Consider the following 25,221-nt stretch of genomic DNA (forward strand, 5'->3'; position numbering starts at 1 on the left):
CATGAAGAGGAAGTGGCCTCAGTATGTCTGTTAAATGATGACTGGTAGCGACAGTCCAACCGTCAACAAAAGTGTTATGAGAGCATGTACGGCTTCATCGCCCACAAGCAATTGGGAAACATTGAGATTAAGCTGTATTAAGGAAGGAAGCTAAAGACAGATGAACAAGTTGCCTCTGCCTGTGTCAGCAAAATCTGGCACAAATATCTGTGCCCGACATCCCAAGTGAACAATGTGCATGCCTCACCTTATTGTAGTATTCGTGTCAAAAATGGAGATTAAAAAATGCAAAAAAATCTTATAACTACAAATAGTCTAGGCTTTTATTATCACACCCCCGTGTCTGTTAACGTTCATGTACAAGAACGTTCAACACAGAAATGAAAAAAAATCGACCAGTAATCCCACTTCACCACACAATTGTAAATCTTTATTTGTTTCAATAAAATATTTGTTTATTCATGGCTCATCGTTCCAGATTCAATTTACTGTCATTTCTTACAAAAAACAAAATGCTGTTCCTCCCAGCCCATAGCAGTGAGGCACCAATAAATGTATAACATATTCCTAACTAAAAAACATATCTAAAAACGGTAACATTAAAACAAAACTATTAGCAGCAGTGTGTTACAGTGCTTTTAAAAGAAATTGCTGTTTAGTCAAAGTTCAGCTGACAGTCCGGTGAAGATGTAACTTTATTCTCTGTTAGGTGACGATTATCATTATCATTCCATGAGGAAATGTCATTTCATGAAACAGTGTGTCTGTCCAGCATACACAAACATATAAACTCACTCGCACACACACAAACGCTCGCAGAAGAGGAATGAGAATAAACGACTTTGCTCCACTCAGACAGACTTGGACATAGAACTCGACAAAGGCACTACACTGTCGGGAGAGGCCGCTGCAAACGCCGGTTTTGCTGCCATCATACCACCTTATCACTTAAATTCATTATTCTGATTTACAAAACATCCATTTCTGTAAAATATCTGTATTGTAACATGGCACGGTGTGATGGAAATATCCAAACATACACACACACACACACACACACACACAGACAGTTTCAAGTTTAAGTTGTCATGTTAGAAATAAACAGTAGGAATTGAGAGTACACTAAATGGTAAAATAAATATTACATATATACACAGTTAGTCATTTTCTACCAGCAATCCTGTCTTGTTTGCAGCAACAGTGTTTCTTTCCCTGAAGTAGTAGCTTTTTCTTTGCATTTTGTCAAATGACGCACCAAACTCCCGTTTTTATGTGAACGCACACAGAGCCTGAAGAAGAAACTACTGTCGCTGTACTGGTGGTAACACATGGCCATGTCAAACTTGCTCTATAGTATAGGGCCAAAGTTTGCCGCAGATTACATTAAAGATTTACTAACCCCCTGGTTGTGCCTGGGTGTTCTCTAAGATCAGCACATGCAGATCAACATGATTGTTTCAGAATCTCGCCTCTCGGAGGAGCCATCATACTGTGGAACTCTCTGCCTATTGATATCAGGCAGCCGGTTACATCATTAGGATCTATTAAATCTCTTTGTAAAACCATCTTTTATAGAAAGGCATTAATGAATTCTTACATAAGTTACTGGGTTTTATCCTTTTACTCTTACCATACTTTATTTTATCCCGCTGCTGTTCTTCGTCTGTGTTGTTTTTATCTACTGTTGGCATTTGTTTAGAAAAGTGCCAAAGAAGCAAAGTTTACTTTTATTATAATAGCTAAAATCACAATTTAAATAGGTTCTACAGTTTCAATGTAATCATAAAGTTGTTTTGTTTTAACAAGAATGTTGTTTTTTATGAATAGCTACTAGTGTGATAACTAAGGAGGCCCTGAGTGGCAAGTGAGAATTTAGTTTTTTCCATTTTCTAAGTTCAAATTATTATTTTTTTTTTTCATTTAAGTAACAGAGTGTTGTTCTGTATGTGTGAAACTAAGTGGAAGTGGAAATTAAGTCTTAAGTGTTTGTTTCTACAGTGTAGTACCCATTTTGACTACAAGAGGCTGAAGTGCAAGACTGCTCATGTCCTAAATAAGATGAAACGCATCTATGTTCCTCCAGGGGAGTTTTAGGTATTTTATATTGTTGCTGTGTTTTATTTGCATGAGTTTGTTTTGTTGTGTTTCATGTTTTTATTGCTGCAAATTGGTTTGTGTCCGCACTTCCTGTCACTGCTTGATGTCTGCACTCCCCTTGACTTATCTGATTCCCTGATAACCTGCACCTGATAGATTTCTTGTATTTGTAACAGGCACTGGTGACCACCAATCGAATCTCTGAGAACCCACCTTCCCCCCTTACATTAAACCCCCCCTTAGATATATATTTTATGTTAGCAGGTTATGAAACATGACTGTCATGTTTCTTTCTTTCATTCTTTTATTTTGATTAAATTGCTTTTATTGTTAATGGTCATGTTTTTTCTTTAGGTTTTCCCTCTGCTGTTATTGCACAAACAGCTAAAGGTTAATGTTGTAACAGTTTAATAAATTTACTAACAGCTTATTTACTCTAAAGAGCTTAAACTCACTCAATGACCGTGATATGAAATGTAGGTCAGTAAATCCCTCATTTATTCAGGGAAGGTCCAGTCTGCAGGTGTACCAGTCTCAGTCCCTGGTGATGAACAAGATGGCACACAGGTATCTGTCGACAGCGTCGTCTTCTCCAGTGAGGTGCGGTGAACACTGAGCTTTAAGTTGATACTGTGGTGTCAAAGCCGTCTCTGATAAATCTTCAGGGTTTCCACTGCAGAAACGATTAACTTAAACATTTGCCGTTAGCTGGGTAAGCTAAACAGCGGCTAAGAGTCCATTCACTTTGCTAATGAATGCTAACAACATACACTCGGTATGCTAATGAGCTAACAAATACGTGAAGCTAATGCACACAGGTGAACAACTGTAGGACACACTTCGAGTAGAAATATCTTTAGCTGCTCACGAAATCATGAAGCATGAGTATCTTGACACGGACTCACAAGTAGAAAGTCTGAGACATCAACTACACACTTTCTGCAAAAGACTCTTCACAGTCGTTTTCCCAGTAGCTATTTGTTATCCGACAAGCTACAAAACTTAGCTCAGACTCGTACTTCCTGTTACTGCCCACCTGTCCATCAACCACCTCAACCAATGAACGATCAGAATTACTCTTGCTCACAAATACCACTTCCGTTTACAGCCATGAACTCTTCAAAATAAAACACAATTTTTATTACAATGCCTCTACATCTTTTTAAATGTACATCGTACCCTTTTAATCATCCATGAAATATTTTTTTTTAACTATTTTTATAATGTACCTTTAAACCATTAAACATTTTTATCCTGATGTAACATTTAACCTTTTTCTGTGTGTTTTTAACAAAGTCACCTACCTTTATCTCAACATCATTTTTATTACAAATGTTTTAATTGTGACCTATGTGTACACAAATTAAAAGCTGTATTCACACTTAAGTGATTTCCTTGATTGAAAAAGTACCAAAAGTAGAATTCCTCAGCTACAGTAGTTAGAAATTATTGTATGATGGGAAGCAAATGAATACCTTGATTTTGTTTCAAAAGATAGAACTCATTCAATAAACATTTATTGTTTAGTGCCAAGTTTAATGTTGAAATGTAAACAGTGACAAGCAGAGAGATTATATACACTTTACAAGCAATTAACAGCATCTAGTGAGCATAAGCACAACATGTAACAATTATATACATTGAATCATAGATAAAAAATCAAATATAAATCATTCCCATTGAGACATCCTAGAGCCTAAATTGTTCTGTTCCATGAGGTCAGACACTGCCAACATCATTGAAACTCGTACTTAGCGACATATTGTTAAATAATTGAATATATATTCTACATAGTAAAAAAAAAAGAACAAAGCAAAAACACTAATGAAGCATCAAAGTGTAATACATCGGTCTGGGATACAGTACAGTATAGTATATGTCCCCCTAGATTCTGCTGCTTTATCAATCACAGAGTTATGATTGGCTCGGGGTTTTCTACCTCTGCATTCTCAATCAGTTTATTGGTATCCACCACGTCGGGCTGGGATCGTTCACTGTCGAAGTAGAGTGGATTGTCAAATGTGGGTAAGGGCGGAGCGGACTTCTTGTAGAGGAAGAATGCGACAACCATCAGGGCGGAAACGATAGTAACGATCAGCACAACTATCAAAGCTGTGTGGGCACGTTTGCCAGAAGTCTGACTTTCATGAGACCCTGCAGAAAATTCAGAAAGAAGATGTTGGTCACTCAAAACAATAAAATGTAAATGATTGCAGTGCCGTTTCTTTTTACTAATAATTACATTTCAAAAGTTTAATATAGTTGTCAATGCTGCATTATATATTATTACTAAATAATTCAAATAATACACAACTTTACGAGATACAGAAGTGTAACTTACCAGGATCTGATTCTGATTTGTTGATAATCACTGTTGGGAAAAGAAAGGGAAACTGCTTAGATAACTATTTTCTTTTACAGAATATAAATGTGTGGCTCCAACTCCTCCACCACCCCTCCATCCAGCTTCCCTGTAGTGAAGGCTCTCACCCTGTCACTCCCAAATCTACCCATAAATTTCTAGTTACTCTTTTTTTTTTCATTTGTGAACTGAAAATGTGTTTTACTCACTGAAACACAAACCAACAAAAATTTGCAGTCTATTTGCATCGCTTTTTTCGAATGTGTTGCATTGTGGTCTTTGCGGCGCGTTTTCTAAATGCTGCGCATGTGTTGTCAAATTGATGAAGATGTTTTCTTAATTTGCTTGTGTTTTGTCTTTTTGCATGTGTTGATCTTAAGTTGCAGTGCTGTGAGCTCTCAGGGCCACCGTACAACACAAAACAAACTGTTATGGTTGTAATTCGAGAGAGAAAAGTGAATCTGTTTTGCAGTTTTTATAATAAAGTCACAGGGGTTGAGAAAATAAGTTTAGTTTTTTTCTTTTCTTTAAGTCCTGAGTATGTCTTACTCCAGAGGAATTCTTCAACAAGCTACATGTGAAAAGACCATATATTTAGTGTTACTAATGGATATGATCACCTTACCTTTGGCTGTTTTACAGATGTATCCTCTGTCGTGCCATCTGCGACCGGACTTCCAAGTCCCATCTGAGGTGCTGATCTCTCCATAGTCATTCTCAGGCTCCTCTAGAGCCCAGTTGGTGTAGTCCATGACTGTTTTATCCAACCACTGCCATGTCCCTGCGGCAGAACAGAAAATCTGTGTAATACTTTTTCACTGCCAAATGAGCGTTTAATATCGTCATGTAGCTGTATTTGTGACGTTGAGATGCGTATGAAAAGAAAATACCTTTATGAGATTTATACAGGCCGATCCAGAAATCGCTTACGCTATCTTGAAATATTTCCACATGGGATTGAATGAATTTTTGCTCATCAGGATCTTGAATACTGGCCAGAATTCCACCTTCGCAACAAAGAAAAGAATCCATTTTAAGAATGCATAAAACACACATTACTAGGAATCCAATTTGCTCTTAGCTTAGCGTCTCTTACCGTGCCTTGCACAGCTACTAGCTGCATCTGCCCATTCAATTTCATCTGTGACAAACAAATAGCAATGAGCCTTATATGGCATCCAGGTATAACTCGAGTGATACTCCTCTTTCGTCTCTTCAGGGCAAACTCCTGGGAAGCTGCTTGACTCTGTTGGTGGCACCTCTGTGAGTGACAGAGACAGCGATGACGGAATAACATAATTACAAAATGTCTCACAGTGACATACAATACAGTTAGACTTAAGATTTTTTTTTGTCCTTTAATAGTCTAATTCTTTCTTATAGTCATAGTTGGTAACTAGTTGGACCCGTGACATGATGTACTGTATTCAGTTAAATTGCCTGTCAGCAATCATACCTGTGGTCTGCATGCAAACACTGTTTATGGTCTGATTGCAAAAAGCAGTCCACCATTTTCCATCAACATCCACGTACACACAAGGTTTGCCTCTGCTTGGTTCACCTTCAGCCCAGCCGGCAAAGTTCATGTGCCAGCCATCAACATACCTAAAATAACCGCCAGTCTGAAAGCAAGAATGGATCAAATGATTAAATATATTTCTTAAATCAGCATGCAATGGCTTTTTAAAATGTGTTACTTTGCTAAATAGATTAAACACATCTGGTATCATATAAGAATAGATGGACAGCTACCTGACACTGCTATGATTTGTGTCATAGAATTGTATAGTATCTGACTTAAACATTAATAAAGGATTATTACATTTTCCTGGAACAAGCCCTTAAGAGTTTTTGTGATGCAGTACAGTCATTTTCAGTCCTGTACAGTACCTTCTCTTTGTTCAGTCCAATCCAAACAGGAGCTTTGAGATTCATAGCGAGCATCTCGACATAGGCCTGTGCCCAGTCATTTCTCAGACTCGCCAGGTTGGCTTTGTCACGTTCACACTCTTTCTTAGCGTCCTCCCACGTCAGATTTTTAGTTACAGCCTTGATGCTGTCATTTCCCACTGCTTCATAGATGGTAGGAATGAGTGTCTCTGCTGGAGGCTGGATATTTGGGTCTGTTGAGAGATTTCATTATAACAGACATTACTGTCACAGGAACTGCAGGTTGATCTAGTACAATTTAACCTTATTTTAAAAAAACAAACATATTTATTTATTTATTTATTTATACAAGTTATGTCTTCATATTACTGCGAACAATTTTCCAAACCATGTTTTGTACACAAAGAACACTCTAATGCATGGAGAGCAATGCACACTGATGTTTGGACAGAATGATGCTGGACAGCGATTGTAATTTGGGACTTTAATGTTAAGATCCTGACACACACCAGGCTGACATTTGGCCGTCGGCCTGTGGCCCTTGCTATTCTTAAAAGCCCTGGAGAATTTCTAAAAGAGCAAAAGGAAGAACTTACCAAGATCTCGATTACAGATGAATCCATAGGAGTCATTGCAGGATTTAACTAACCATTTACCGGCGCCAAGGGTAGGACTGCTGGTCATCATGACACAGTCTTCCTGGTGAAGGGCATTGGAAGTGGTAAGAATTTTAAAATACTCACAACTTAAAACAATTACTTACTGGTTTTAAATGATCTTAAAATCAATGTTGGAAATGTTACCTCACTCCATCTTTTATAAAAGGTCCCCGCACGACGTCGGAAATTCTAAAGAGCAGAATGACAGTTTGAAATGTTTTTAATTGTATTTAACAGCAGCTCAACACCAAGCCAAGAGCTCAGTGGAGTACACTTTCACATCACTGCAGCAATCCACTGGAGACCATCAAAAAACAGGATTTCTATTTAATTTTCTTCACATTACAGTTGTGTACTTACAGAATAGCCCCAGTTGGTGTATCGCCTTGCGTTTCCATCAGTCCAGTAAAATCCATCTTGTTTTAAAGCATTTAAACCAATCCACAGGTCTTTAGCTCCCAGTTTAGCCATTTTGATGATCAGAAATGCTGTAAATTTCAAAGGTAGAAATTAAGTAGTTTTCCAAAATCATATTTACAAATATCTAATTTAAAGGGATGGTCTTTTGATGTGGGGTTGCATAAGGTACCCATCCCTAGTCCATGTATTGCCATACATTACCGTCAGTTCTCTAAATGTCCAACGTCCATATTCTTATGCACAAGCGGAATGTAGTGCCAAAGCAAAAGGCTGTTTGACGGCAACGTAAAGCGCGAAAAATGTTCAAAACATAGCATACGCTTAAACAGATATATATATATATTCTTAGGTGGGAGTTATTTAAGGTGGCTAAAATACCTCTTGCTGCTGGTACGGTTTACAGCAGTACAATGCTCTGCTTCCTGCCGGTGCTACAAGCTGCTTCTCCACCCAGTTGAAGAGCTGACAGTCATCCATTGCAGGTAACACACTGACTAGGTATAAGTACCTCATACAACCCCACATCAAAAGACCCGAACTATCACTTTAAAGTACGTTGATCATTTTGCAACATTTTGATTAGGTTATATTTATATTAGTTTCACACAACATCTCATCAACAACGTCTGTTATTCGGGGTCAGAAACAAACATTTACAGCCTCTCTTTACTATGTACACACAATTCTGATCATTCTAATATATATATATATATGTATATAATAAAACAGTCCAACAAACCTTGTACACGCCTTGTGGTAATCGAGACTAAATTGCCTCCTATGCTAATGCACTGACCCCTTGCCTCTTCCCAGGTGGCCGCTCGGTTAGTAACGATACTGTAACACTAGGGAAAATAAATAAAATGGTGAGTTTTCACTGTTTAAACAAACATTGGCTTTCTTTGATCTGGTCTTAAAAACATCTGAGTGCTTATTTCTTTACCAAACTCAGCATTTATAAACTTCATCCCTCTTGTAGCCCTAAAATCATTGCTTCCTATATCTATTTTTACAAGACAGAAATTACATTGTGTGAGGAATTATGTTAATGTTGCATCAATGCTATTTATTTTTACCTTGACTATATACAATATGTATTATTAAGGTATTATTATAATTAGTCAAACCTTCGGTAATTGGCCCTATATATAAGTAGGATTTCCTGTGAAATCCAGAAGCTTTGATCCATCATTTGTTTTTTCCTTAATGCCATTTCTGCATATTCTAGATTCAAATTAAACTGTGCCAAGACTTCCTTTTATTCGGTAATACACCGATAGTTGCAAAGCCTTTATAAATTAGGACATTTAATATGTAAAACAGGATAGGTGGTGTGGCATATTGTAATTTTTAAAGATCACAATCTGACATTTCAGAAGAGGTAGAGAAGGTTTTGTACCGAAGCTCTAAACGTAAGCTCTTTAAGGTTTGAAGGTTAATGGTGATTTCTTACCTTTGAGTCAAATTTTTCCCACTTGAGAGGGCAGCCACCTTTAGTAGAAACTTTGGGGGCAAGAGTGGTGTTGACAGGTGCTGAGTTTCTTCGTTTGCAAATGAACTGGTGCTCTTGGCCGCAGTTACAAGTTTGCCAGTAACCTGAATGTACAGCGGAGGTACAATGAGAAACATCTCACCAGCAGCATAATTGTCTTATCCAGAGCATCTAATCTAGGGTTAACACTTTGTTTAATTGGTTTAGATTACTCACCCATATAATAATTCATCATAACACAGTTCGAGTCAACGCTATCAGTATTGGGTTGATTTTCATCCCATCTTTGTAACCCCATGGGAGTACCGTCCATCCACCTTAAAGTACATAGAGTTAAGTTGAATTGTAATGTGTAATCATGTAACCAATAATCACTTGACATTAGACCTTGTTATCCACCCTGTTGGTGTTTTGAAAAGGAAATAAACAAAGGGCAACCAAAGTTTAGGGGTGAAAAATCTAACCTGACGAGTACAAAACTAAATGTTGCAATCCTCTACTAAGCTCATCCACTCATCTCATTTGTCCACCTGTCTGCCTACCAATGTATCTGCCTGCCTTCACGCACCTGTCTAGTCATTGCGCATGACTGAAGCACTGAAGCACTCTTCCACAGCACTAAGCAGATGTATTGCTGAAGCTATTGGCGAGCTAGTTGTACAAAGACGGAAGACAAAATGCCGCTAAAATTTCCCTTCTTGAAAGTGGTAAATACTAAAGTAGCCATATTTGTTGTTTACGTTCATTATAGTAATGTTGGGTGTTTTCTTACATGTGAAACATGAGGTAATGCTAGTTCAATATGGTTAGCGATGACAACGATGCACTGCACTCATATTACACAGCCCTGCCAAGAAATTAGTGAGCGAGGGCACCAGTGACAGATTGTCATTCAGTTGCTAACCCAGTAGCACAAAGCACACAACCCCTGAACCAAAGAACAGAGCCACAGTGGCAGCAACAGCTTCCTTCCATGGCGAACGTTAGCACAAAGCACACAGCCCCTGAGTCAGCCTAACCCAGTTAGGACAAAGCACACACTGGGTGGCTTTTAAATACTGAGATACATTTGTTAAGGCTATTTTGCTTGCATGTACATGATGGTGTCATTTAACAAAGTTATTTCTAACCAGTTATCATCAATTGCATTATTTGATACTCACCAATATGACCCGTCAAGATCCACCGACAATCCTATATAATAAGATCCATAGCTCCTCGAAACCTGCAAACACACACACACAAATCTAAACTTTAGGCTTTAGGAACTACTTTGTTAGTACCGTTTTTCAGTATCTGCCAAATTAATATACCAACCTGTTTCCATAGGAAGATATTTTCCTCTTTACTGCTGATAGACACCAAGTCACCGTGTCTCTGCTGACAGAATTGACGAGCATCGTCCTTGAACATTGTGTTTCTGCAGATATAATAGTGACTCCCTTTCCACACAAGCCAACCATCTGGTGTGGTCTCAGTGTCTGCAAAAGTTTTAGAAACATTGCGGCAAAAGTCATTTTAACAGCTGTCAGTCTAATGAAAGGTTAGACAACATATTTACACCCAGAAATCTCCCTTAATCACCTTACTGTCACTCTGTGTGTTGCCTGAGATTTATGATTCAACTTTACTTCATTTTTAAAAGCTGTAATGACCCTTTTAATGGATTTTTATGGTAATATTTCACTTAGATTTGGTCAATTCAGGTTTAGACAAACGTGCCAAAATTGATCAGTCAATCTTAAGACTGTAGTGATCACTTTGATACCTGCTCATTAGCTAATACCCAATCTCAGGCTAGTACTCTCAACAGCTTTTACTAGTTTCCCAATAGATTGCATTTTTTGTTTTTGTCACCCCATGTGTGTGTTTACACAATGTCAACTTACCCACAGCAGTATTGTTTGGAGGTGGCCTTGGAGTCACTCCTGTAAGGCCACAAATGAGTGTCAATTTGTTGTTGACAGATTACAAGTTTACCCTTCTTCCCACTCTGTAATGTAATTTGAGTCTAATGGCGTATTGTGGGACAATGTAAATCAGAAGCATCAGTAACATAGGCAGCATTTGGGCAATTTTTGACCACTCAAAATAGTTACTATTTTTTTTGTACCTTTATTTAAAGAGGACAGTGCACATTAATGAACGTAACCGTAAAAGTGCCAGTGTTAGCCAGAGGCTAATTTCCAACTGTAGTCCTCTGGCAAGATGTTAAAAGCCATTTAAATATACAATGACACAAGGGACATGAAACTATGAATAACAGTGTCAAGCAAATGACTTGTAATATACAGTCATAAGTCACCCTAAAATTGAAAGACTATAGGCATTAGGCTCTTGTACAATTCTTTAAGTTCTTTACTGTTTTTCTTGGATGAATATATATAATTTCTCTTCACAAGAGCAGTTCACATTTTTAACTGTACCTGCACGGATCTGACACAGCCAGTCATTGTAACTCTCACAGTTCATATCGTTCCAAGACCCAGACTCGTCCCAGTTATGAATTCTGAATTCAGCACAGGATTCGTCGTTATTATGATTGTTTGGCTCTCCCTCCTGCCAGTGCTGGAAGTTTAGCTGTGAACAGAAAAAAAAGAAAGAAAATACAGTATAAAACAAAACACGATTGAATGATCTGTGGTCAAATTAGTTGTAAAAAGTAGAACACAGTTAACTTACTGGGGATCCATCACTCCATGTATAACCAGTGCTGGTGTCAGGAGCTCGAAGTCCAATCCAGGCTCTCCCGTGTCGACTGAATACAAAATAATATGATAAAGTCATCTGCCCAAGCTGAATTTAGAAAGCTTAAACAAAAAGCTTTTGCAATTATCTGATGCTGCTTTGTCCCATTGCTCTGCTGTGCACGACTCACCCTTTGTTTTCAGCTGCAACCAAAGCATCTAAAACATCAACTGAACTTTTCTGCACATGGGCACCATCTAGACTAGATTTGTTATGGCAAGATACTAAGTGGTGGTAAAATGAGAGGTTCAAAAACACCACAAACATGGCCCAAATGGAAACAACTTGAAAGAGAAATGCATAGTAAGAGGAGAATATTTTGGAGCAGCCAAATACACAGTTTGATTTGACTTTCGATTTAAAAGCTTTTTATGTAGCTATGACAGCTATGCTATTGATACACTTAGACTTCTCTGCCCTCACAACTGTCATTTACATTTCATGTTCTTCTTTAAAAAGATTTGGGTATTTTTACAACAACTGTTTGACGTTTCAAGTTTGAGCTTATTAATATAGACTTGTCTTGCTGTAATACACTTTTGTGTTTTACAATCCTCATACACACAGTTGGATCCAACAATATATATTTGATGGTGCCGGCATGTATGCTGCAAGAACTATGTATTTGTACAGGTGTCTAGCGCTGCAAGTGAGTTAAAATTATATTTAACAGCTCTTACCGAGCCACAAGAAGCTCTGCAGCACTGTGGATGCTGAGCAGGTCTCCTCCGATAGCCCTGCAGTAATCCCTGGCCTCAAACCAGGTCTTTTCAGCTGATCGAGGCCCTGTAAAGAACTTGAACACAACACAAGAAGTGATTAAAATATATAAATATGGGCAAAATGAATAAAAAGATAAATAATGTCATTTTCAAAACATCTACTCCTTAGCAAATAGTTGCTTATTTACACATTCAGTTTTAATATAATTAATTTTGAGTCATGTTTCTGGCAACAAGTCCATCAATTACTTTGCTTTAGTTCTGTTTATGGTCCTAACCAACCCTTGATGGAAAAATCTGGCTTTTTAGCTACTAAAGGCTGACCTGTGTTTATTAGCTAGTCACTGTCTTTGTCTCTCATCTGGTGCTGAGCAGGAACATACCAATATTAGCTTGAAATTGATGTTTAATGTTTAATTGTGTTACGCTGAGCTCTGGTTGTACCTTAGCGCAGTAGTTTCTTGTTCCCACTCGAGTCCAACCCTCCTCACACTTAGGAGGAGATTGAGTGGGTACAGGTACGGTGGGAACTGCCCCCTCAACCAGGTGTTTGCAGATGTATTTCGACCTATTGGTGCAGGGCAGCAGATCCCAGAGCCCGGCCAAAATCCCAGTTGTCATGGCAACACATCCCTGTCCATAACCTTGAGTTGTTGAGGGGAAAAAATAGCCAAGTGTGAACAGTGGAGTTTATGCCCCCTAATTGAAAGGCTAAATTGCACTTCTCCATACCTGGCATTCCAGCGTTCCAGTGAGTAAACTTCACTGTGTTTCCCTTGGTCCACACATATTCATCAATGTTTTTCTGGTTTGAGAGGCCCAGCCAGAAGTATTTCTCTGGACGCAGCCCAACCAAGCTGACAAGGAATGCATTGTCCACCCTGGAAATATTTATACAAAGTTCAAAGATGATTTGTCTCATTAAACTATACTGTATAATACATCCACGCACAGCTGCTGAAGTGTTAACATCAATAACAATAATAATAATAATAATAGTAATAATAATAATAATCATAATAATAAAAACATGAAATGTTCTTACCCATTTGAAACATCAGCTAAGTAGGAGCCTGAAGCCTCACAGTCATCTTTGGCTTCATCGAACGTCTTTGTCTGTGTCCCTACAAAGTAGCAGTAGGAGCCGTGCTTTTTCCAGCCCTGCAGGAAACACAGCACTGATTACAAATGAGGAGTTATGATTTTAAAATGCTACATATGCATTTTGTTCATAAAAGACATTTATCTGCAATTCAACAGCAAATATTTATGAAACTAAGATTTTATCTGTTTCTGTTAAATCTACAGTGCTTGGAAGGCGACATACGTTTGCCACAGATTACATGTAAACTTCACTCACAACTTTGCAGCCGAGATCCACCTCTACTTCGTCTCCGGTGCTTTCAGTGGCGCTCTGCTTCATACAGATAAAGCCGTGGCTCTCATCACATGAGCGATCCGCCCAGTTCCCTTTCTGCAGGAAAGAAACAATGGTAAACACTTGCATACTTGTAGATTGAATGCACAGGATGGAAATTTGTGCTCGTACTCGACTACAGATTTTCTGAGCTTATTCCACCACTGGTTATAAGAAGGGTACACTGTATGTGCGCTATCATATCCGCATGGTGCCTCTCACCTCTCCCGTGATTATAACACAGTCGTCTGCATCAGTGGAGACAGATGGTTTCCCAAACTCCCAGCTGGTGAAGGTGACAGCCGCGTGGTCGCTCCAGTCAAACAGTCCCTCTGTCCTAATGTCGTTCAGTCCAATCCAGAGTTCATCAGTGGACGCTGCAGGCATGGACAGTAAAGAGTATGCCTCATGTCACACAGTTAACATAACATAGTTATTGGTTCCATCTAAACATTGGTATCATGGACAGTTGTTTGTCAATAAATCTGTCAGCAAGTATTGTGTTAATAATACTATAGCCATTATGGAGAAACATTTTTTGGTAGTGGACTGGCTAATGTTTTTATTCCTTTAGAAGAAGTGTATTTTATTGTCTTTCCTTTATATTTACTGTCTTCTGCAGGCCCCTAAGTATTCAGAAAACATTAATCAACTAATTAATATCTCGTTTTCAAATGTATTCATATTTTGGATGCTTTGAACATAATTACAAAGTCAGTAAGCAGCCTCATTCTTTAAAGGCTAATTGCTCCTAAAACATTACTGCCTTTCTAAGACTTACAGTCATATTTTTTAAAAATAATTTAATGTTTATTTAAGTCAGACATATGTGTCTAGACCTGTCACGATAGCAATTTGTGATTGGACATTACACAATACTGTTGAACATTTAAGAGCATTTTATGCCACTGATATTATGACAATATAAAGGCATAATAATGCAACTACGACCTTTCAAAAAGCAATGAACATATTCTTGATATTCAGACATTGGGATTGGAATATGAAAAAATTGCAAATTATCTTAAATAAATAAAACTTGAACTGTGAATTAAATAAACAATACAACTAAAAAAATGACAAAATGTGATAAAAACGTTTTGGTGCTGCCCTCCATTCTTAAAATGAGAGTGCAAACCGTGCTAGTTACTGAGGTCAGCAAAAAATGATCGTGGTCATATACGTGCATGGATAAACTGTGAAGATATGTTTGAGTCAGTAATGTTATATACAGGTTTCCTCCATCCTTTGTAGATACTTTGAGATCTTTGGATCCTCACATTGAAAACAAACCTGCATGTTTCTTTACTTACCGTATCCGAGTTGAGAGATGACAAAGCTATGGTCCTCCACATTGCGGACGCTGACCAGGTCCCCTCCCTCTTTGCGGCACTCTCTCTGAGCATTAGACCAGGTTTGAGGAGAACGTTGAAGGTGGAAGCAGTGGCCGTTGTAGGGAATCCAAGGGGTTGAACAGAATCCTTGCTCAACTGATGAAAACAAAGATAAAGTAGATTTAATGACTGATATTGCACAGTGAATGTGTCACATTAGGAAACAATACAGTAGTAGAGTAGAGTATTTTCCTGTACTTTGTGGGTGTGTTGGCGGAGCGCCGTCTTTGTAGCAGATGTAGCCCAGTTTCTTGGCACAGGATGAACTTTGCCACAAGTGCTGCCCAGCAGAGTCGAGAAACGCACAGTTGTGTCCCGGATTAGGAAGTGGATGTCCTAAAACAAGATGATGGTTTAATGTGAGATTAGTGCTGGAAAATATAGCTTAAAATGTTATTGCGATATTTTTAGGTATATTCACTTAATTCAATTACATCACACACTGTAATGCACCCTTTAAAACTACAAAAAAAAAAGAAAAAACTTACGCCATATCATAATAAAACAATATCCAACATCTAAGATAATGTATGTATCTCTCATATCATGACAACAATATAATATCAATACATTTCCCAGCACTACTTGAAATTCCTTCTTTACTACTGGGGATCCACAAACATAGTGTTCGTGCAAGGGGTCTTGACATCAGTTATAACTATTAAATGCTTCAGTGATGCAAAATCACAAATAACATGGACTTGCAGTTTCAAATAGGTTTGTTCCGATACTGATACCAGCATCAGATATGCCTCAAGTGTTGTATCGGGTATTGGCCAGCACGCAAGTCTTTGCACTGATCCAACACCACTTAATTTATTTATTAGAAACAGGGCTTTATACTTCCCAGCAGCAGCCTGCTCATCTGTACACAACTAGTAGCCAGTGTTATTGGATCAGTACTTGATATCGGCTGATATGCAAAGTTTAGGTATCGGGGAGGAAATAATGGAATGGAACATCTCTAATTTCAAATATGAATAAAATATGACATTTATACTCTTATTTAACGATAGAAACTGACTAAGACAACCTTGTTTTCTTGATCAGTTAATCAAATAGTTAGATATAACGTGATGTTTCATGATACGTAATAGATGAAACTGATAGTGGATAGGATCTAATCAGGAGATAAAAGTTAGAATTACATGGAAAGAAATATTTATTATGATTGACAGGGTGAAAGAAGATGTCCTATTAAAAAGTTGTAAACCTGCATTAACTTGTGTCTCTGTTTCTGTGCTCCTTTTACACCTGGGAGAAATATCTGGCTTTTTAGTTGCTAAATGATCCACTGTGTTCAACAGCTAGTCGCTATCCTTGTCTGTCTTTCTGTGGATTATCGCTGCTTTGAGGATTAAAATGTGTCGTTTTAGCCTTTGTTGCATTAGCAGCCATCCCAGAGCATTAGGCAGCACTGTTAGTGGATTTCTTAGTTAAGAACAGGCCTTATTTTTACATCTATTACCACCCTTGAAGACTAGTTACACAATGAAGTTACGTAAAGCTGTTGGACTTACCTGCAGTCCATCTCAGATAACGGAAGGGCTTTGCATCAGACCACTGCCAGCCATGTTCTGGGTCCAGGATCAGCCCGATCCACAGTTTGTGTTTCCCTGATCCCAAGTGTGCTGTGTGTGTGTTTGTGTGTGTGGAGAAGGACCAAAATGAAAAAGAACCGAGTAAAGAAATTGTTCCTCTTTTGCACATTGTTCCTCTTTTTCATTGCTTCATAACAAAATACTACAAAAAGACAGAAAGAAGTGAAACAAGCACAAAGAATTAAATCAAAACACAGATAGTAATACTGCGCCTGATGTGTGTTTGATCAGGCAATATCGCGGATATCTTATGTAGGTGAATTTATCACAATCAACAAATGTGTGTATCAGTGTATCTAATAGTATGTGATGAAGTTATACTAAATTAATTGTGGCTAATTGGCAGGACGTGTTAGGCCCCGGTGAGACCTTCAGATTTGTAGCCCAAAGCGTAGCAGAGGATTTATTTCACTCCTGGAAAAAAGTGGATTGCACAATCTCTCAAGTGTCACAATGATCCTGGGACTCCATAACGGAAACAGTTGGTTGATCTTAAGGTTCTGGGGCTCTTTGTTCTGAAATAACTTTGACCTTATAGTTTAAAGGAAGCACCCACTCTTGGAAGCTCTCATGTTGTAGCCCGATCAATCATTAAGTCATTTTATAGATGATTTCCTGGTTTTTACCCTCTGTTATCCAGTTGAATAATGTTATTTCAGTTATTTCAAATGCAAATATCTTAAAATCAGGAATTTTCTAGAAGTCATCGACACATATTTTTTCTGTCAGTGCAGCAACATGCATTGTTTCATATATAGAAAATGTTTGAAACATGGAAAACTGCACTGAGAACAAGTTAAACCTTCAAATAAAGCAAATGTTTTTTTTCCCCCAGTATTTCATGAGTAATTAATAAAGATACATTTAGATTGCATTTTAAACCTATTTCTTCTTCCAGGGAATGGATGCATTAAAGAGCAATTATGAATATATATGATCATGTATAATAAGTATAACAATAAGATGATAATTTAATGGTCTGTTGAATTTACATGAGATTTCATCAGTAAAAGTTTGCTCAAACAACATTTGACATTTTCAGCTATGTTATATAAGCAATTTTTTGGTACCAGCAAACATCCACCAGGTGGCACCTTACCTGAGAGAAAAGCCTGCTCGTTGGGATCGCTGACACTGAGCAGGGAGGCTCCTTGCTGTTTGCAGCTGGTTGCAGCCTGATCCCACATCAGGACTGACTGTGTGTTGAGCTGGTAAAATGCTCCAGTTACAAGGTTTTTTGACCAGTGTTCGTTGGCTGTGCATCAATTCAGAAACATAGAAAATAAATCCTTCAGTCATTCATACATTTTGATTTAGCAATGCAACCTAAATTTCCCTCTCACTTTGCATGCTTTCTATTGCTGACTAAACCAGAGGTAGGTCTGTGTCAGGACAACAACTTGTGATACAATCTAGTGTCTCAAACACCAGAGTCCATCAATGGCATTCTTAATATGAGAGAATGTATCAAACATGAAAGAAAACATTATGAAAAGGCTATATTATTAATGTTAGTGTCTATCTAATGAAACCAAATTAAACTGCCTGAAAATGCAAATGCCGTACTCACAGGTTGAGGGGCAGTATCCCCACTGTTCATGGTCATATTTTGTTTCAACCGCACACCAAAAACGCCTTGCTGATGAGTCAAACTGAGTGCAATCTCCATACCACCGGTCTTTGTAGAGGAAGGGAAACATGCAGATCTTGCCAAATGCATTTCCTTCAATGGTGTAAAGTTCTGAAAGAGAAAAAAAGAGTTTAATCAAAATAGGTCATCCTAAACTGAATTGTTGCAAATAACTTATTCTGCAAAGATGTCTTGTTTAGACGGTTTTGAGGGCAGACCAAGATCATTTGTTTTTTATATCTTCTCTCAAGGAGAACATTGATGCATCATTTTTCTTAATCCTACGTCACCTGACACTAAGAATCAATAGGTTTTGTGATCAAGTGTTTGATCATTCTCAGCAAAAATCACAAGCCTTCTATTCACAACCTGACCGTCAGCAGAAGCACCAACAGTAGCCAAACAACACCCAAGGTCCCCAGCATCTGTGCACTTCAGAAGTTATCATACTGTACCTCTGTATGTTCTCGAGCAAGCACCGCTGGACGTCCCTGTGATCGTGAGTTGGTTATTCGGTCCGACAGTTCTGGAGAGAGCAATTGTTTGGTCTTGTTTTACTTCAATATAGAGGTCTGTGCCTTTGAGGGCGAGCAGTGTTTCGTTCTTGCATTCCCACTTTTGGAGTTCACTCTTGTCGTCACAGTCATACTGGGTTACTTCACTGCTCACACTTTTCCCCTGCACTCCCAGGCACTTTTTGGTTGTAGGAACTAAAAGGCGATCGCCGGTCGTCCAGCGCACGTCAACACAGCGGGTGGATCTTTTCACTAAACAGACACCAGTGGCCTTGTTGGTGAGTGAGAATGGAGAATCTGCAGAGGGATGTAAAAAGTTCAGTAAAAATCTGTTGCACAAAATTATATTTTTGCACATGCATGGGGTTTTTCTGAAGTGCAGCATTTAAAACAACTTTGTTTGAAATTAATAGCACCAACTTTACAACTTCTTCAGAAGATTGTTTCCTGTTTAATTTAACAGACTGTTGATGCACTCAGAGCATCCTCCTTTTTAAAAAAAAAAAAATAAATCATGCTTTGTATTGTTTCCTTAACAAAATGAATGCAGCAACCTCAACAATAGCAAACAGAGTAATATATAGCTACAAAAGCAGGTAACAAAGATAATAAGAGTGAATTGAAAAGCAAAGTATGCACACACAAATGAGGAAGAAAAACAAAGGAAGGTAGGTAAGTTATGAATAAATAAATTCACACACCAGATTCAAATTCACCCACAAAGGAAAGATACTGCACACTACTGTGTTTAAGGCAAATAAATAATACAAATAAAATTAAATTAAAAACAGAGTTAATCTGAATTAAATGTGCAAAGGAGTAGGTAAGACAAAATATGAAAATAATAAATACAAATAAAATTCAATATGCTTTCATTAAAGGTTGCACTCAGACACACACAGAGCATCCTTGAAATACAAGGAACTGTTGCTGTAGTTGTTTCAGTTCTTTGTTTAGCCCAAATTCAAAGCATCTGTCATTCAGTTTGTGACATCGAAACACCAACCTATAATCACAATCACAATTTACAAAATGGTGTCAATCATCTTAAACAGCAGTTTTGGCTTTCATCCTGTAGTGAAGCCGTTAGGTTCATAAATGATTTCCAATACCACAAATAAACAACAAAAGGGAATGGCTGATCCTGACATCACACAAACTTACCTGGAACACAGGTCTAATGTAAACAATATGTCACATAAAAGAGCTTGAGTGCATACTGTACCATTTGATGTTAAACACTGAGATGTTGGGATGAAGAGCACAAAGGCTGCTAGCGTTATCCTTGGGCTCAGCATTCTTCTGATAAGTCTCAGAGCAGCAGACATTGTCCATGCATTGCAAGCAGAGGACTTATGAGCATGAACATGAAAAGGAAGGAATCTTAATACCTCTGACACTGTCTGTCTTTTTTTTCTTTTTTTTTTTCCTTTTCATTGAGAAAGTGTCATGTTTCAGATTGGCACATCTCAACATTTTGCTACTGGTAAAAGAGGTGGGGTTGGGAGGGAAGTAAAGGCAACAAACACAAAAGCGCTCACACACACACAAACACACACTTTCTTGCTCACATGGATGTCACTCTCCAAAAATGGCAAAAGTTGCCCCATTCACTTCCTGTCCACAAAGTAAATGATGTGTAAGAGATTTGTGCTAAACATGACTCAACACGGTCAATTGTCCAGTCCAGCATCCACCTTACAGACTTTAAAATGACACTGGTGACTGCAAGGACTTCACATTCTGACCCCCCATAATGTTTCCAATACCTAAACTTTGCATAACCGCCAATACCAAGTACCAATCCAAAACCAGCGGCAGTAAAAAAAAACATGTTAAGTTGCATAAAGGTGTACAAGACGCTGCTGGAAAGTTGTCGGAAGTATTGGATCAGTGCATTGACTCATAGACTCATATACTCTGACGCTGATACAGAATCGAGGATTTTAGGCAGCGTCTGAGGCATTTAAGTCACTGGTATTGATATCAGATCAACCCTACAAGAGTTGACTTTTCATTGCATTTAATGTGAACAATTGAAGCGACATGGATGTTCTCAAAAAATAAAGAACGAAAAAACACTAGATGAGATTGCAGGCCACCTGTATCTCATTCTTTGGGTCGCTACCTAAAGCTCATGACCAGAGGTAAGGCTTGGAACGTAGATCGACTGGTGAATTGAAAGCTTCGCCTTCTGGCTCAGCTTCTCGCTTAAGTCCATAAGTCGGCAGGGCTCAGCCATAGAGGTAGAGTGATGAACTCGGACATCCGGAGAGAGCTCGGAGAAGAGCCGCTGCCCCACCATGTCAAAAGGAGCATCTGATCAGGATGCCTCCAGGCGCCTCCCTTAGAGGTTTTCTGTGCAAGACCAACTGCCAAACAAGACCCGGGGGCAGACCCAGAACTCGCTGGAGGGATTATATATCTCGTCTGGCCTGAGAATGCCTCAGGATCCCGCAGGAGGAGCTGGAAGGTGTTTCCGGGGAGAGGGACATCTGAAATATCTTGTGATACGACCCCGGATAACCTGAAGCAAATGGATGGAAATGGACAGATTGCACTGTAGTCAGTGTCTAGTTGTCAATGTGGACTTAGTTTAGGTTTTTTCCACACAAGTCCAGCTGTCATGGAGCATACCGATCCCTTCCGAGAAGTCGCCATCTTGAGAGTGACCTCCTGAAAGTGGTCAACAATAAAGCCATCATCCCTGTCAAAATTGCAACCACTGAGCCCCTTCTTCATTCATAGTAGTCTGGGGGTGTCAAATCTGGTGACTGGGGCAGGTGTTGTATGAGTTTATAGCTGCGTTCCTGGATGGCAGCCATCACCACTGTGGACTTGTCGGCTTGTAAATTTCCTCCGACAGTGCTGACTTACAAATTTCTATCTCTCAAAACAGAAATGCCATAAAGTTAATAACTTCAAACTAGAGTGGAACGTCACTTGCATGGAACGAGAGCTGTGTAATTAATCTCCTTATTAAGGCCATGAACTTATCAATCATAACTTGTATTGTTGTTTTTTCATGCAGAATAAAAGGAAAGTTCACACATACAGATTCAATTGGTGGTGAATTTACCCAGCTGCATTACGTGTTGAACGGTTTAACTTTATGCAAATGTACTCTGCAGACAGTAATTTTCTTGTGATACAGAATCCCATAATTCTTCTCAACTCCACCCGACTTTGTAAAAGTACATCAAATAAAATGCAAGATTGCCATGGCTTTGCAATTCTTTATTATATAGTTTGAACAAACTACCAGGATTTAAAGAAGAAAACAAAGCATTGAAAAGAATTGCGTAGGAAATTAACTACTACATCATGCCCTGGTATGGAGGCAACATGAGGAAGTAACTTCCCAATCAGAGATGAGTGTTTATATCACTTGCTCAACGCAAACGCGGAAGTTTCAAAATTGTGAGACACAAACGCGCAGTCTGCCATTTCAAATCCATACGTGTGACGAGGCGTTGGGAGGAATGCCTGCACACACACTCCTTCTTGCTTCTTATACTTTAGTTTTCCTGGAATCATTAACTCTACTATGCAGCACACTATTGATCTTTCAGAAGTCATACCACACCCTTGTACGTTCCTGCAATATACAACATTTAACAACCATCCCAAACACTTAAGCAATCATTGGGTAACAAAGAAATTAGCAATAAGCTAGTCAGGAAAAATGCACCAGTGCATGGTTCCATGAAATCAGATGCTAAAAACCAGTATTTCAACGATAGTATATACACTAGAAGGGCTATGATAGCCATAAGAAGACACAGGATTTCTTGTGAGGTTATTGGAGCAGAGTGATATTTCACTGTTGCTGATGAAGAGAAAATTTGGTGCATCCTGAGTGTAGCAACACGATATCCTGTGCAGAGGCATTCAGATGTTGAGGTTTGTTCTCCAACTCTTCCTTAACATGTATCATAGCATTTTGTGTTTTCACTTCCTCTTTGGTTATTCTCCTTTTTGGAGAGGGCTGTGCTGAAATATGAACCTATGTAACTTAACAGATTTCAAAAAGCCTTTAAGTGCGACTTGTGGGACTAGTGCAGTTTTATACTTGTGAGTAGTTTCTGTGTAGCTTTGTTATTGTTGCAGATGTTTATCTCCAAACATGTTACAGTCTACAGTCTACTCTTTTTTTGTCCCTACAACTTCACAATGCTGTTAAAATGTACAAAAACCCCAGTTGGACACCCAAGATCACAATAGACCATCATATAACCAAATTTCAACCCAAACCAGAAACTGATCAACCCTAAGGGGTAGAAAATAGCTCTAGAAGAGAAAGGTTTGGTAGAGAAAAAAAAGATTCATAATGTTCTTCACTCCAAAACTGGAAAGTGCAGAGTGCTGAGTTGTGTCAGTTGGACGTGGTTTCCACGATTTCAAGTAGGCAGAGCAAGAGCAATGTAAGCATAGACTAACAAACACGTATGTCACATGGCAATTATAACTGCTCTGTAATGTGTCTGTTAACACTTTAAAGCTGTGAAAAGATGAAAGCAAAGTTTACTACAACATCTCTACCTGCTGCTGTTTGATTATGAGCTTATAGAGATTGAGTGTCACATCTGCAGCCTCCATTTAACTGAGTTTCCTCGCCTTTGCCCATACATTACAAACAACTCTGCAAATGGAGCGCAGCCATTGGCTTATTGACTGTGAGCCAGTCAATCAGTTATCTTTATGTGTGTGTGTGTGTGTGTTTTGTGGCTTTCCCTCTCTCTGCCATTAACTTGTTGGAAACCATGATTTCCTGGAGATACACAAACCTTTGCTCAGGCGTTTTGATAGCACGCTGTTCAGGAGATGATGTCATCATCAGTTTTATTGGCCCAATGCCTGCAAACCTTACATGTGTGACATGACACCTGTGACAGTCAGTTTATATCCCCTGTAGAGGAGAGGGAGGCTTATAAGAGGGGCAGGAAAATGCTGTGTTATCCATGAGCTAGTACTAGCTCACATACTATTTACTTATCACATAAGTTATTTTATATTTATTACTTGGATATTGTATTTTTGCTCACTCTTATTTCTTATTGTTATCTCTATATCCTATTTAAATCTGTCTTTAGTGTGACATTCCTTTTCAAGAATAAGCAACTCTAACATATCAATTTTCCCTCTCTAATGTCTTTCTGATTCTGATTCAGCATTGCTGTTTTTACTTTGCAGAATACAGTTGACCTCAATTACTCCAATCAGAGCATGGAGTATCTAATTCTCTGCATATTTTTATCTCAGAGTTGGAAAGTCAGATAAGATCCAGTAAAGCTTGGTCATAACCAAACACAGAACTTCACCGGGTAAACAACCTCATTTCATTTTATGACAGAAGTGAGAGCTTACAAACCGGAAATATTTGTGGTAACTTCATGCAATACATTTAGCCAATGGCATAGGTTTGAATTTACATGAAAGAATCCAAACTGATGCCACTCCATACACCATTAAATAATATCCACTTCATGATGAGTTTGACACAGATCTGGATTCATACTGTCATATGGAGCATTTACAGGACAAACATTAGGTAGTTCTTGTAAACCATGGCTCTGCTTTGCTGAAGTTTGGCATGTGAGGCATGCAATGACGGCCATAAAGACATTCAGCAGAAATGTGATGCAGTTCACTAAGGACAAGCTGGACTTTAAGCTAAGGTTTACCGATAAGGACTTTAGCACAAGTGTTGTACTAAAAGTTTGACTCCAGTAATAGAGGCACAATCTGTTAATCAGAGGGTTTGCCAGGATAGCTATCATGCTTTAAGGATCTTCCTTGGATATTCTTGCCTTGTGTCCATTTTCTCCAGACATGAAGCAAATACTTGTTCTGCTGTCAGGTAAGGTATTGCATATTACTGTTTATAAGGTGTTTACTTGATTTTATGTGCATACTAGTTAAATAAGGGTGCAAAGATAAAGGGGAGAAGTCGCCAGAGTTGTCACTCACATAAACTACAGAGTGACAGTGTTATGCAATGTCAGTGGTGTTTTGAAGTCATGTATGTCGTTGTGGAAGATCTACCGTGTGTTTGATATCTGAAAGCTTTGAGATGTTGGAGTAGTGAAAAATGAAAGATTGTCATGATGGAAATGAAATGGTGTGATCACATTTCTCCTTCAGATTCTTTTCTTCTCATCTCTTTGTTATAAAACTCTCTTTACAGTATTTTTGGTCACCGTGTCCTCTCGTCCTGATGAGGAGTTCAAATGTAGATCTGGAGAATGTCTTCCTGCTGCACTCATCTCTGATT

General features: G+C 38.5%; 1 protein-coding gene across 1 annotated transcript; it reads right to left on the reverse strand.

Annotated features, from left to right (window-relative positions):
• Positions 1–3,612: 3,612 nt before the first annotated feature.
• Positions 3,613–20,316, reverse strand: LOC311267119 (macrophage mannose receptor 1-like; the record flags this gene model as incomplete). Its single annotated transcript, XM_084369987.1, is given in 32 exon segments — positions 3,613–4,251; positions 4,439–4,468; positions 5,085–5,240; positions 5,350–5,466; positions 5,556–5,720; positions 5,916–6,081; positions 6,350–6,582; positions 6,946–7,048; positions 7,153–7,197; positions 7,369–7,496; positions 8,168–8,273; positions 8,882–9,024; positions 9,137–9,237; positions 10,084–10,145; positions 10,238–10,401; positions 10,810–10,848; positions 11,347–11,500; positions 11,603–11,678; positions 12,349–12,464; positions 12,835–13,034; positions 13,123–13,271; positions 13,436–13,551; positions 13,751–13,864; positions 14,030–14,184; positions 15,121–15,297; positions 15,400–15,537; positions 16,722–16,832; positions 17,902–18,057; positions 18,373–18,543; positions 18,888–19,244; positions 20,173–20,295; positions 20,298–20,316. Coding segments are annotated over 32 exon segments (4,338 nt in total). The 3' UTR covers positions 3,613–4,003.
• Positions 20,317–25,221: the final 4,905 nt, after the last annotated feature.

Source organism: Pagrus pagrus (assembly GCF_965226575.1).
Source record: "Pagrus pagrus genome assembly, chromosome: 12".
In the NCBI taxonomy this organism is placed as follows: Eukaryota; Metazoa; Chordata; class Actinopteri; order Spariformes; family Sparidae; genus Pagrus; species Pagrus pagrus.